Raw genomic sequence first — 13,749 nt, 5'->3', positions numbered from 1 at the left:
CAGACAGAAGACACATGTGACATCTCTCTCTTCTCACCCACATCCACACACACTCCTCTACGACATGAAAATCTCTGTATTTGTGTCAGGTTTTCCAGTAAAAATACACAAAGCTGGAAGAATTTAAATAAAGCAAAACTTGTTTTCAATTTTTTTCTACTTCGCTGCAAAACTGTTGTAGAAAACGTACAGAATTTACTTAAGTTTAGACATAAAACAATAAACAATATGGGTTATGGGTCATATGGGTTAAAAAAATGTATGTATAAGTAAGCTAAGGTATTAACTATTAGCTATGATTTATTACAGTATATATTCATCTTCGTTAATGTTAGTTCACAGTTCATTAACTAATGTTAACAAACACAACTTGTGATTTTAATAATGCAGTAAATACTGAAATTAACATTAACTAAGATTAATAAATGCTATGGAAGTACTGTCTATGTTAACCAGTGTTATTGTAACAAACCTTATTGTTAAGTGTTACCAAAAAATCATTTTAATTCATGATATATTATACAAATTTTATGGCTCAGATAAATGTATAAATGCAGTATTTTACTGAAAAATAAAATAATAAATTATTTTAAAGAATATTTATTGTTTTAAGAGAATATGCATTAGTAAATGATGAAATTAATAAAGATTAACGAATGCTTTGGAACTATTGTTCATTCTTAGTTCATGTTAACTAATGCAGTTAACTAATTTTAACTAATGAAACCTATTGTAAAGTGTTACCTACAAAATTAATTTAATTCATATTAATACATTACATTTAGTTCAAGATATATTATACTAATTTTATGGCTCAGATAGATGTATAAATTCAATATTTTACTGAAAAACAAAATAATACTGATTTTAAAGAAATTATTTTAAAGAATATTTGTTTTCAGAGAATGTGTATTGCAAAAATTGTATTTTAACCCCATTTATTTAGTATAAAATAATTAAAATATATTATATAATCTGTTTTAAAACAATATATTTTTTTTACATTTTAATAAAAAAAACAACAACAGACTTTTACTGAATATTTCCTGAATAAAATATGGGATACATGTTTTTTCTATATGAACATAAATCTAACTAATTTAGTAAGGTTTACACAAAACAACACCAACTAAATGAACAAATAAATCAAAAATATTATTATTATTATTATTATTATTATTATTAATATTATGTACCAATGAGATAAGAAATACATTTTATTTAAGACATATCCAAAATAAATGCATTTTGTTTTAATAATATCTTTAATTTACTTAATTGCACACATTTTTTAAATGTACACAATAGCAATAAATATAATATAATCTATGTATAACATAAATAATAAAATATTATACATACACACAATCTCTCTTTTTTCTTTTTTTACTGGAAAACCACAAATATACTGATTATTATATTATATTATATTATATTTAGAATTAAAAGATCAAATAAATGCCCTTGTGAATATAATATAATATAACATAATATAATATAATAATATTTTAGCTTGTGTTATTTAAATTTAGTCAAGAGGCATATGTGTCAGAGTTCAGAACTTTTTTTTTTTTTTTACTGGAAAACCTCAAATATTCTGATTAAGAAAATATGATATGATGTATTTGTCTGAGTCTGTATGTGAAGCACTATCCTGCCAATATCAGCAGTCGCTCCTTTGTATTCCCGTATTTTCCCTGACGTGCCGTTAGCTCATGTGAGGAATGAGTCAGAAGTAATGGAGGAGACCCCCCCCCCACCTCTTCCCTTTACTCCTGGCAAAGGAGGAGCAGCAAGTGAAAAGGTCAGTCTTGTTTTGATTTTGTTTATGGATCTTTCTATTTGTTGCTTCTCATGGATCCCGCCGAACTGAGCTCGTCTCTAATAACAGTGCAAATGAGATTCCAGCCCTGGCAGTCGCACATAACCTCGCATTTTTGGATCGACTCGTGCCTTGTCTGATGCCAAAATATTCACTAAATGCAGACATCCCCCTCTCTATCACACACACATACACACAACTTCAGACATTAGACCTACAGTCTGTCATTTTGTGCTCTTAGGTCTTCAGAGAGGATCTGGATTGAGGGGCCTACTTCCTTTACCTCTTCCTCCATATCCATAAATCAGCTTTGGGTTCAGGATGCGGCGCACGGAAAAAAAAAATAAAAATTTTAAGGGAAAGAGTGAGTTTGAGACTCTGAGGAACTGAAGGAAACAGGTCATGGCAATCAAGCGCGCTGTTGGACATCTGTGCGCACGGTAGTGAAAAGGAAAATGGGTTTATGCTGTCAGATAAACCTGAGTGGCGCACATTACCACAGAAATATCGAACGGGCCACAGGAACATCCATTTGGCTATGCGGAGTAACTGTAATGTCAGCACACAACAGGAATTTGGATTAGGCTCAAAAACACATCGTCCCGCAAGGAAGCGCTTTCATCTACATTCCAGCGCGCATTCGAGCGTATAAAACAAATGCCGAAAAAGGAATTGAAGAAATGACCATGAAGAATATAGATTAGGAGTTCGGTGTATCTGCGTGTCGCTATGGTTTCAGGCGCTGCGGTCTGAGGGAAGGATTATGTTACTCATGAATGTGACCTTAATTTCAGACAACCCAGCATTCCTTTCTTTGACATTGTATATACAAAGAAAGATTTCACAAGAGCCAAACCTCAGAGGATCGAGGAACTTCCTATAGTGTCTAGCCGTTACATTACCTCTTCCTTAAACCAACAATATGGCCTAATCAGCTTAGCTCATTCGATGAGGGGTTGCAGTGCAGTGGTTAAATGAGAGTGATGCAAGTTCGAGTCTGGCTCGCATTTCATTTCCTGATTCCGTTTACCTATCGTTTCACCAAACCTTTCTAGCCCTTCTGTACTATACCTATAAATAGCATAATAATGGCGAACAAGGGGGAAAAAATACATGAAAACTGAACTGGTAGCTGAAAGATCATGGTTTGAACCACGAACGGAGCAACTGTGTCACTTTTGAGAGACTTGATAGTACTGGATACATTTTTTTTTTTAAGACAGAAATTAATTATTTTATTCAGCAAGAATGGATTATATTGATCAAAGGTGACAGTAAAGACTTTTACAATGTTAAGGAACTTTCTATTAATTTATCAAAAATCCTGAAAAAGCTATAACTGACTATATTCTGTTCTATTCTTTTATATTATATTATATTAATTACACTTACATTCATTATATTATTCATTTAAATAAAAGAGTTATAGAATTTTGAATCAATAAAAAAAAAGTTACGAAGAATATTATATAATTTTTTTTGTCACAAATTTTCTTCAATTATCTAAAATCCTAAATATCTAGAATTAAAAGATCAAGTAAATGCAGCATTGGTGAGCATGAAAGACTTGGAAAAAAAAAACATGAAAAAAAAAAAAAAAAAACGTACCGACCCCAAATTTAAGGAATAGTAATCTTAAATTATTATTAAATGATAATATTATAATGTATATACTATTTGTATTAATGTATTATAATGCACTATAATATTTATTATGAAAAAAATATTGTATTATATTATTATATTATTATAATATATTATATTATATTTTATTATACTATATTATATTACATTAGATTAGATTAGATACCATATATCATATGGTATATCATATTATATTATATTATTATTTAAATCTTAAAAAAAGTTTTGAATTATTTCAAAGGTTATGAAGACCATTATACAATTTTTTGGGGGGTCATAACTTTTATTAAATTATCTAAAATCCTAAAAATACATAGAATTAAAAGATAAAATAAGTGCCTTGGTGAGCATAAAAGACTTCTTTTAAAAACATCCTAATAAACAGATTCTAGCTTTAAAATAAATAGTATATTATATTATAGAATATTTTATATTATATTATACTATATTATTAATTTAAATCTAAAAAAAAGTCATTTCAAAAAAGTTATATAGATTATATAATTATTTTGTTATAACTTTTGTTAAAGTATTTACAATCCTAAAAATACCTAGAATTAAAAGATCAAATAAATGCCTTTGTGAACATAAAAGACACAAAAAAATCTTACCAACCCCAAACTTTTGAATAGCAAGGTAATACTGAAAATGCATAACTTAAATTCTTGTTTTATTTTTATAAATAATAAACAAATAAAAAATTAATTCATGAATTCAAAATATTTAAATTAATTACCTAGTTCACTTTTTTAGCTTGAAACAAGTTACAAAATGAAATGAACGTATAATATAATATAATATAATATAATATAGAGTTCCTCTGTTGGTTATATGAATTCATATGAAATTTATATGAAAGTCAGATTTCGGAACTAAGAATAAATTTAAAGCTGCAGTCTGTAATTTTTGACGCTCTACCGGTTAATAAACAGAACTGCATGCGTATTGCGGAAGAACTTTGTAGCCGGAGCTACTCCGGAGCGGTTCCTACCAGAACCAGTCAAAAATAGTCTGAATATACTAAAATAAGAAAATACCAAATGTAGTTTTTGGATACAAGCATCTGCTAAAGTAGTGACTTTCAAACAAAACACCTGCGGAGCAACGCCAATATTTCACCTTGTGTAACGGTTAGCAGCTATGTGGGAGGCTAGATAATGTATGAGCGCGTACTAGAGGTCGGTCCCTCTGTCTCTGTGATTAGCCGGTGCAGACAGGCTCTCTCATTAGCTTGGCTTTGGATGAAAATGGAGCAAAATGAAGCTCATTATCACAAAGCGTAACTAATATAGCACAGCAACTCCCCAAACACACACACACCTACACACCCTTGCACGCTCAAATGGGAGGCAATAAAACCCCATTCTTTTCCGGCCCAAAACTTTCATTTCACATTAAAGTGACCCTGATCTCAGTCTGAGGTTAGCGGGGGGTGTCTGGACTTGAACAGTGCCAATTACCTATGATGTAATTACCTATGAGAGCAGAGCGTTCGCTGCGCTGCCTGTAGGGCCCACATGCTCTCCTCTTGGCCCTCCGTCGCTTTAAGGGCCCGGCCTGAGCTTGATTTATGGGTGAGCCGAGGATGGGGCGCCTGCTTTTGAAGTCCGTGAATGTGCAATATAAAATACACCTGGACAGAGCCAGGGGCTCCCACCGCCTTACACGAGCAGGGGGTGGGGTGGTGTGCGAGAGGAAGGGGGCATGAGGAGAGGAGGGGTCACCAGTGTTTCCTTTCAGGTTGGCTTTTATGGCACCACTTCAAACAATCGCTGGCTCTCTCTCTTTCTCCCTCCGTCCCCACCCTGGTCATTGTACAGAGCCAACTGGACTGTAATTGGCCTTTCTTCTCTTTCATGGGCCTGTCTCTCTCTATATACACCCCCCATCACTGTTCTCTGAAGTTACATGTTACAAATGTGTCAATTCGCCAGGTGCCAGAAAGACTGAGCTTCTCTACTCGTTCAGAGAGGTGTGCTGTGGGAAGGGTTCACAGCTAACATCTGTAAAACATGTTTAGAAATATCACATATTCAAAATACCCCAACTAGACCCAGGTTTATATGATAAATCAGTGAGTACATACTTCGCCTTACTTGAAAAACCACGGCACAAGAATATGGAAATCATTCCATACGTAATATGCATCAGGGTAAGAAAGACCACACTGTAAAAAAATCTCTTTTTGTTTTTTATTTAAAAAAAGCAAAAGTGTTAAGCGGATTTACATAGGATTTATTAGATTTTAAGACTTATAATCATTTTTTAAAAAATTATACAATGTATAATTTTAATTTATATATAAAATCTGAATTGTATATATATATATTTTAGTGCAGTTTTTCAAAATGCTAATGAATAAATTCTAGCTTTAAAATAAATTATATATTATTATATATTCTGAAATGTAATTTTTTTTAGCAATTATTCAAAATCAGAATAAATAAATTCCAGTTTTATATTATATTATATTATATTATATTATATTATATTATATTATATTATATTATATTATATTATATTATATATTATTCTGATTTGTATATATATTTTTGCAATTATTCAAAATCTGAATACATAAATTCCAGGTTTATAATAAATTATATTATATTATATTATATTATTCTGATTTGTATATTTTTGCTATTATTCAAAATCCTAATAAATAAATTCTAGCTTTAAAATAAATTATATTATATTATATATGAAATTATATTATATTATATTACATATTATTTTGATTTGTATATTTATTTTTGCGATTATTCAAAATCCAAATAAATAAATTCCAGCTTTAAAATAAATTATATTATATTATATTATATTATATTATATTATATTATATTACATTACATTACATATTATTCTGATTTGTATATTTATTTTTGCAATTATTCAAAATCCGAATAAATAAATTCTAGCTTTAAAATAAATTATATTATATTATATTATGTTATATTATGAATTGTATTTATATATTTTTTGTATTTATATCTTTGTTTATATATATATATTTAAATAAAAATATATTTTTATTTTTTTATTATTATTTATTTATTTTTATTTTATTTATTTTTTTAACTAAAAAAAGCACAATAAAACCATATTATTGGTGGTCTCAGACATTTGAACCCTAATCAAAATACCACTGAATTATCATCTGACACCGCCACTATACCTTGGTACGACCACAGTACTTTCCGTAGGGGTTAACACTTCACATCTTAGCAGCTGTAAAACGTGCCACTTAAGAGTGTCCTTTCCCCAAGACATATCCAGACAAAATAGTCTCTTAGCTCCAGCCACTGACACACACCTACCACCGAAGTGACAAAAACAGGATCTCAGAGCAGACATTACATCAGTGCTGAAACTTGAAGATGACATAACCTAAATCGCACTAGCTGAAACACGCAATACACACGCTCAACACAGTTTATGATGCTAATTCCGCCGTCTGATTTGTGAACATACTTTAATAGAGGCTCGCCCGCACTGTTTGGTATACGTCCAGTCGGCGTGCAGATACCACATGTGCGCGAGTTTCGCCGAGACAAACTGTTTGACAATTTGGGTGAAGACTTACGGAGGAATCTGTATACACGTATGCATAACTTGGAAGTTTCGATAAACACAGAGCAAAAGAGAATACACAAAAACATCACGCTCATGCACACGCATAAACTTAGGCGGAATGAGCAACAGGTATCTTCTTCCCTGCCAGCCATTTTGAAGCTAAACCTCAAAGGACTGACTCACTCCCATCACATGGCATGGCACAAGCTATTTCAGATTGTGCCTTGATTTTTTTCTCCACCTATCTTCTGTTGTCGGCCGGCCAAGGGGCGGACACACGAGACGGGCGTATGTGCAAACCCTTCTCCACCATTCGATGCCCTCCAGTACATCATCTGCGTGCTAAAATCTGATATGGAGCCCAGCTCCACAACAAAACTACGCGCAAACTTGGGCGAGTCTTAAATGGCAACTTGAGAAGACTTCATTAGGCGTGATTAAGCAAAACTACAGACGTGTTTTAATCTGGAGCGACCTATCTGAGGAAAATTGATGCAGGGAAGACAAACGGGTGGGATGAGATCTATTTAAAGCCTGCTTGGCGGGGTCTTACCTCTTTGAAGTTAACCTTGGGCCCTGCTCTTTTCCGCTTGCTGCCCTTTCCACCAGAGCCACTGAAGTGAATCCATTTTGCAACCTGCGGAAGAGGAGGCAGAGCAGGGCGGGAGAGAGAGAGAGAGAAGGTGAGAGAGACAAAGACATCGTAAAATACCTGCCGCACCACATTTTCATATGGGGATGAAATAGTTAACAAGATGCACTCAGCACATACAAGCTCATTTCAACAGTTTCTAAGCAGAAGGACGTCATTCAAACATCAGAGAAACAGATACAATCACTCAATGCAAAATCACACAGGGTGAAATCCTTCACTTCTCACTTCACAAACCAAAAATAACTGTGTGATTTCCTCTCTTAGCCACTGAGTGATGCTCCAGGTACAAGAAACGGCACATACTAGCCGCAATACACAATAAAGACGGTTCAAACCGCAAACATGCTCAAAGACTTTCTTAAAACAGCAGATCCACTGTTGGAAAAGTTAACAAGTCCGCTTCAAAGAAGCATATGAAGTGCTACAGGTTATACAGCACAGAACTATCAATCTGTAAAGGATGTAAGATATAAACAGGTGCTCAACGGGAGCTTCAAGAGTTAAAAAAAGTGCTTTACCTCTCCTTTGACTTCTTCCACCGCTGGAGTCCGCAACCATTCTGAGCAGGCGTCCCTCAGCCACTGAACAAGAGGAAGAGATCAGCAGAATGTTGAGTGGAAAAGAGAGAGAGAGAGAGAGAGAGAGAGAGAGAGAGAGAGAGAATCACTTGTTCCTTGATGGGAACTAACCACTCGACACAGCAAGCTCAGGAGCACGAGTGTAAAACGGAGGACAAAATCCCCTCATTAAGTTGAAACGGAGGAGTTCTCCTCTAAAGATCCTCGCTCGCGACTCCTGCGAGATCTTCCGCACGCTCGCGCTGCACTTAACCTTATTAAAGCTCGCACCGCCGGCGCACTGAATACCTTCCCCTCGCTGAGAGAGGGAGGAAAGAGAAAGGAGGGGAGCGAGTGAGAAAAGGAGGAGGCAGAGAGATGAGGTGTGCGTGTGGGGGAGCAGACGGCAGTAGCGGCAGTAAAAGGTCTGGGAGCGGAGCTTCATTGTAATCAACAGCGCTCACTCCCCGTGCAGCCAGAGGAGGGGCCGTTTGTCTCTTTCTCTCCGTCAACCACGCAAGCACGCATGCACACACACACATTTCTCTCGGGGCCGCTGCTTTCACAGGGACTGTCTCTTTAAAACTGATGAGCCGTGTGTGCGTAGAGGTGTGTAAACACAAAGGCAGGTATAGAAGGATCTCACAGACAGGCTGACACGGCCTCTCGCAGGTAATAAGAAACATGTGGGAGATAAGAGAAGAGAAAACAGAGGCAATGATGTCCCCTATCCATTTCAGAAAAGTCAAGTGATGGTATCAGGTATTACTACAGTCATATACCAAAGGTCTTTCAAACAATCTGCTTTAATTATATTTTTGTCATCAAGTGAATTTTTATACCTCTTCTAGAGAAAAAGTTTGTGTGTGTGTGTTGTGGTTGGTCACCAAGGTGTTGCTATGTGACTGAGTGGTTGCTAGAGGGTTACTTATTGGTTCCGGAGCCCACATCCTCAAGTGTTGTTCAGACAGGCAACAAAAATCTGATCTTTCTGTCTTATTGACCTAAAGCGTTGTAGTTTTGCAATTTGATACAGGGTTATTATAGTTTTTTTGTAGTTTTATTTCTGTTTTGTTGTTTAGTTTTTCTTTGAGTCTATTTTGCACTTTTATTTTTTACTAAATTTTGTGTGTATGTGTGTGTTTAGTCTTTTTTTTCCACTTCCAAAGTTAGTGTGTTAAACTGTATAATTTAAATAGTAGCATTAAATATTAATTTTATAAAAATTATTTACATATTCTATTAAAAAACTGATTATTTTTATATAGAATATTCATACATTTTTTGTTTTAAGTTTTGGAGTCATAAAAATATATTTTCAGTTTCATATCTTCCAATTATAATAGTTTTTATCTTTATTTTAGTAAACAAACAAACCAAAAAAAATTGCCATTCTGGCCACAAATAACTATGAAAAGTCAGTCAAAAAACAAAACAAAACAACAAAACAAAACACAACATTACAAAACAAAACACAACATTACAACACAAAACAAAACAAAAAAAAAAAAATCACAAAACGCAAAACAACAAAACAAATCACAAAACAAAAGACACAACACAACACAAAACAAAACAAAAACCAAACAAAAAACTAAACCAAAAAAAAAAAAAACACAAATCACAAAACAAACAAAACACAGATCACACAAAAACAAAAAACTAAACTAAATTAAAAACAAAATACAAAACCAAAAACCAAACAAAGCAAAAAACAAAAATAAAAACAAAAAAAACACAAATCACAAAACAACAAAACACAAGACACAACACAACACAAGACACAACAAAAAACACACATCACAAAGCAACAAAACAAAACACAAAATAACACACAACGCAAAACACAAAATCACAAACACAACACTAAACTTAACAAACAAACAAAACAAAAAAAAAAAAAAAAAAAAAAAAAAAAAAAATGCATTCGCATGCATTTTGAATATCGGCCAAGACATTCTGGTCCCAAAATATGGCTCAGGTTTTTCTTTAAATGCAAGTCAACAAAACACAAAACAAAACCAAACAAAGACAAAAAACACAAATCACAAAACATCAAAACAAAACATCACACAACAACACAAAACAAATCACAAAACAAAAAAACACTAAACAACACAAAACAAAACTAAACAAAAAACAAAACAAAACAATAAAACAACCAAACAAAACAAAAAACTAAACCAAAACAAAAAAAAAACACAAATCACAAAACTACAAAACAAACAAAACACGCAACAAAAAACATAACACAAAACAAAACAAAAAACACAAATCACAAAACACACAAAAAACCAAAAAACTAAACTAAATAAAAAACAAAACAAAAAACACAAATCACAAAACACACAAAAAAAACAAAAAACTAAACTAAATAAAAAACAAAACAGAAAAAAAACCAAAAACCAAACAAAGCAAAAACAAAAATAAAAACAAAAAAAATACAAATCACAAAACACAAAATGAAACAAACAAAAAAAACACAAATCACAAAAACAAAACAAGACACAACAAAAAACACAAAACAACAAAACGAAACACAACACAAAACACAAAAGTTACCAAACAAAAAAACACAAAACAAAACAAAACTAAACAAACAAACAAAAAACAAACAAACAATAAAACAAATGCATACTGAATATCGGCCAAGACATTCTGGTCCCAAAATATGGCTCGGGTTTCTCTTTAAATGCAAGTCAACAAAACAAAAAACAAAGCAAAACAAAACAAAACAAAACAGATTTCCCATGCAGTCTGAATAACAGCCAAGACATTCTGATCCAAAAATACGGCTCGGGTTTCTCTTTAAAAGCAAGTCTATGGATTTTTCCATTCGTTTTATTGTCTGCCAGGCGAAAATTGTAATTCAAATTGCATGGAGAGGAAGCACACCTCTCCTCAACAAAGTGTGTCTTTATGTGCGTGCATGACTTTATTAGCCACTTTAAGAGTTAAATAGATGTATTTTTGTTACCCCAGGGAAGAGAGAAAGAAAGTCTGCAAAATGTGTGCGTGTCTTTGTGTGTGTGTTTTTTGACTCTTGTGCACTTTCGGGAAAGGAGAGTGGGCAGAGCAGAATTTGACTCTCGGGCTGCAAACTGCCATTGTTAACTTGGATACCACACATAGCAGTTTTACGGCCCAGATTGCCTGGTTCATTCCCGGCACAGCCAGGCCTTTGTGCGCCTGCAAGACACTGCAATCAGCCCCCTCTCGCTGCCAAACTCGTAAAGTACGCACACAAACACGCTCGCAAACACACACGCTGACCGTATATACGGTAAATGTAGTATTTCTGTAGTAGTCCGTCTGTACGAACTCCTAAACATGGCGCGTTCAGAACTAAATTGGTGTTGAACAGTTAACAGTGGGATGTTGCCCTTATGTTGGCGGCACAACAGCGACAGCTGCTTTTTACGATGACAGACATGCTAACTGCTCTCACAGCTCTCTGTCTGAACTTGAGATGGGCTTTTATACTTTATCATCTGTAAAATGATCAGATCCTTCCTACTTTCTTCTTACACATTCCTAGTCCTACTGTGCTTGATATGATTCATTGATGAACAAACCAAATTCATCTTTGTAATTGTTCATCAAAATATAATAACTATTTTCTAGGCCAAGCACATGCTACAAGGCCGAAGGTCATCACCTTCTGCACAATTAAAGGCTGAGCTTATTGTTTTCAGTTAGTAAAAGCAAACTACTGTATGTACAAAAACTATTACACATTAAAGGGATAGTTCAACCAAAAATGAAGAATCTGTCATTAATGACTCACCTTCATGTTGTTCCAAAACCCGTAAGACCTTTGTTCATCTTCGGAACACAAATTAAGATATTTTTGATTAAATCTGAGAGCTTTCTGACCCTGCATAGACAGCAATGCAACTACCACATTTAAGGTCCAGAAAGGTAGTAAGGACATCACTAAAATAGTCCATGTGACATCAGTGGTTCAACTGTAATAATATGAAGCTACGATAATATTTTCTGTGTACAAAGAAGAAATAACAATGCCTTTGTTCAACCATTTTTATCTCTGCCATGCCAGTCTTCGACACATGTTTGTATACCTTTCTGGGCCTTGAATGTGTCAATGGCATTGCTGTCTATGCAGGGTCAGAAAGCTCTTGGATTTCATCAAAAATATCATAATTTGTGTTCCAAAGATGAATAAAGGTCTTACGGGTTTGGAACGACATGTGGGTGAGTAATTATTGACAGAACTATCCCTTCAAACTAAAGTATTCCTCTCATTGACTGCAATTATGATTCCAAATTTCTCATTTTAAGTAAAATTTCATACACAGAGCAACACTAGGGCCAATTTATGGCAGCATGTCACCAAAAAACACAAAAGAATGGCTTGCACACGATTTTTACACTGATTGGCACAAAAAATTTGTGGATGAGACAGCAGTTGGGGAGACATGGGATTTCATTAGCTGTTGCTCATTGCTACTCTTTTGCTAGTTGGTCACTCATAGACAAAAAATTTCCTCAAAGAGATCTTTTTATTTATGTATTTAATTATTTATTTTCAGAAAGGCAGCTGCCCTGCACTAGATTTTGTGTTCTGGATGTATGCACACACACACACACACACACACACACACAAACAGCAAGACGTAGACAAAAATACACACACACACTCTCAAACCTGTCCCTCAAACACACACACTCAGTTCCTCTTTTGAGTGCTAAAATAACTGGACATGAATCTGCACCTGATCACTAAGGTAGCAGCAGATTTGACATTTAAGTGAATGCCACCTATGCTGTTTTCCAAAATCTAGCGAGCTGCTTACAGAGGCAGTATATTAAGGCAACAGTACCAACATACAAATGATTATGAATGTAGGAAACTAATGCAGTACCAAACTTGTATGAGCTTCCTTTGTAGAATACAAAAGAAGTTATTCTGTTTTCTTGTTCATTCAATGAGAGTCAAGGGGGTCCAAATAGGGCTGGGCGATATGGGCAAAAATTATTACGATAATTTTTTTTCACATCAGTCAATATCGATAATTATCACGATAAATGTCACATTTTTATTTCTTTCAAGTTAAAAGGCAGATTTTTGCTACAATGTGAAAGTTGCAAAAACCAGATGGTTAATTGTGGCTTTAAACTATTCTTTATGGTCAGAACATGACAAACACTTCATGTTTTTTTGAATTCTTTACACTTTTTCCAGTCATTTTTCCTTAACAAACTAAATATCTTAATACGAAAAAAATTAGTTCTGCAGTTTTAATCAGTAATATTGTTTCAAACCAAGAAACACATTTGTGTCGCCTGACAATATTAATAATAAAACTTTTTTTTTTTGGTCTCTTCAAAATACACATTTGATAGTAGCCTGAGTTAGGATGCAGATATAGATTTATGTTTATTATCAAAATCAGTAATATCTGTAAAAATTGTAGCAACCTTATTATCAGTTTGACTAATGATAATTATCGTCATCGATTTATTGCCCAGTC

At 33.8% G+C, this 13,749-nt stretch overlaps 1 protein-coding gene across 3 annotated transcripts in view; it reads right to left on the bottom strand.

The window, feature by feature from the left end:
- aopep (aminopeptidase O (putative)) overlaps nucleotides 1–13,749 on the bottom strand; it is a 105,996-nt gene that overhangs the window by 48,418 nt on the left and 43,829 nt on the right. For all 3 annotated transcript variants that reach the window (XM_051117185.1, XM_051117187.1, XM_051117186.1), the window contains exons 12-13: nucleotides 8,216–8,278; nucleotides 7,596–7,679 (exon numbers count right to left, since the gene is read on the bottom strand). In XM_051117185.1, the coding sequence (XP_050973142.1) occupies nucleotides 7,596–7,679; nucleotides 8,216–8,278 (147 nt within the window). The remainder of the gene's footprint in view (nucleotides 1–7,595; nucleotides 7,680–8,215; nucleotides 8,279–13,749) is intronic.

This window comes from Labeo rohita, chromosome 8 (assembly GCF_022985175.1).
Source record: "Labeo rohita strain BAU-BD-2019 chromosome 8, IGBB_LRoh.1.0, whole genome shotgun sequence".
NCBI lineage: Eukaryota > Metazoa > Chordata > Actinopteri > Cypriniformes > Cyprinidae > Labeo > Labeo rohita.
This window is presented reverse-complemented; position numbering and strand designations above follow the sequence as displayed.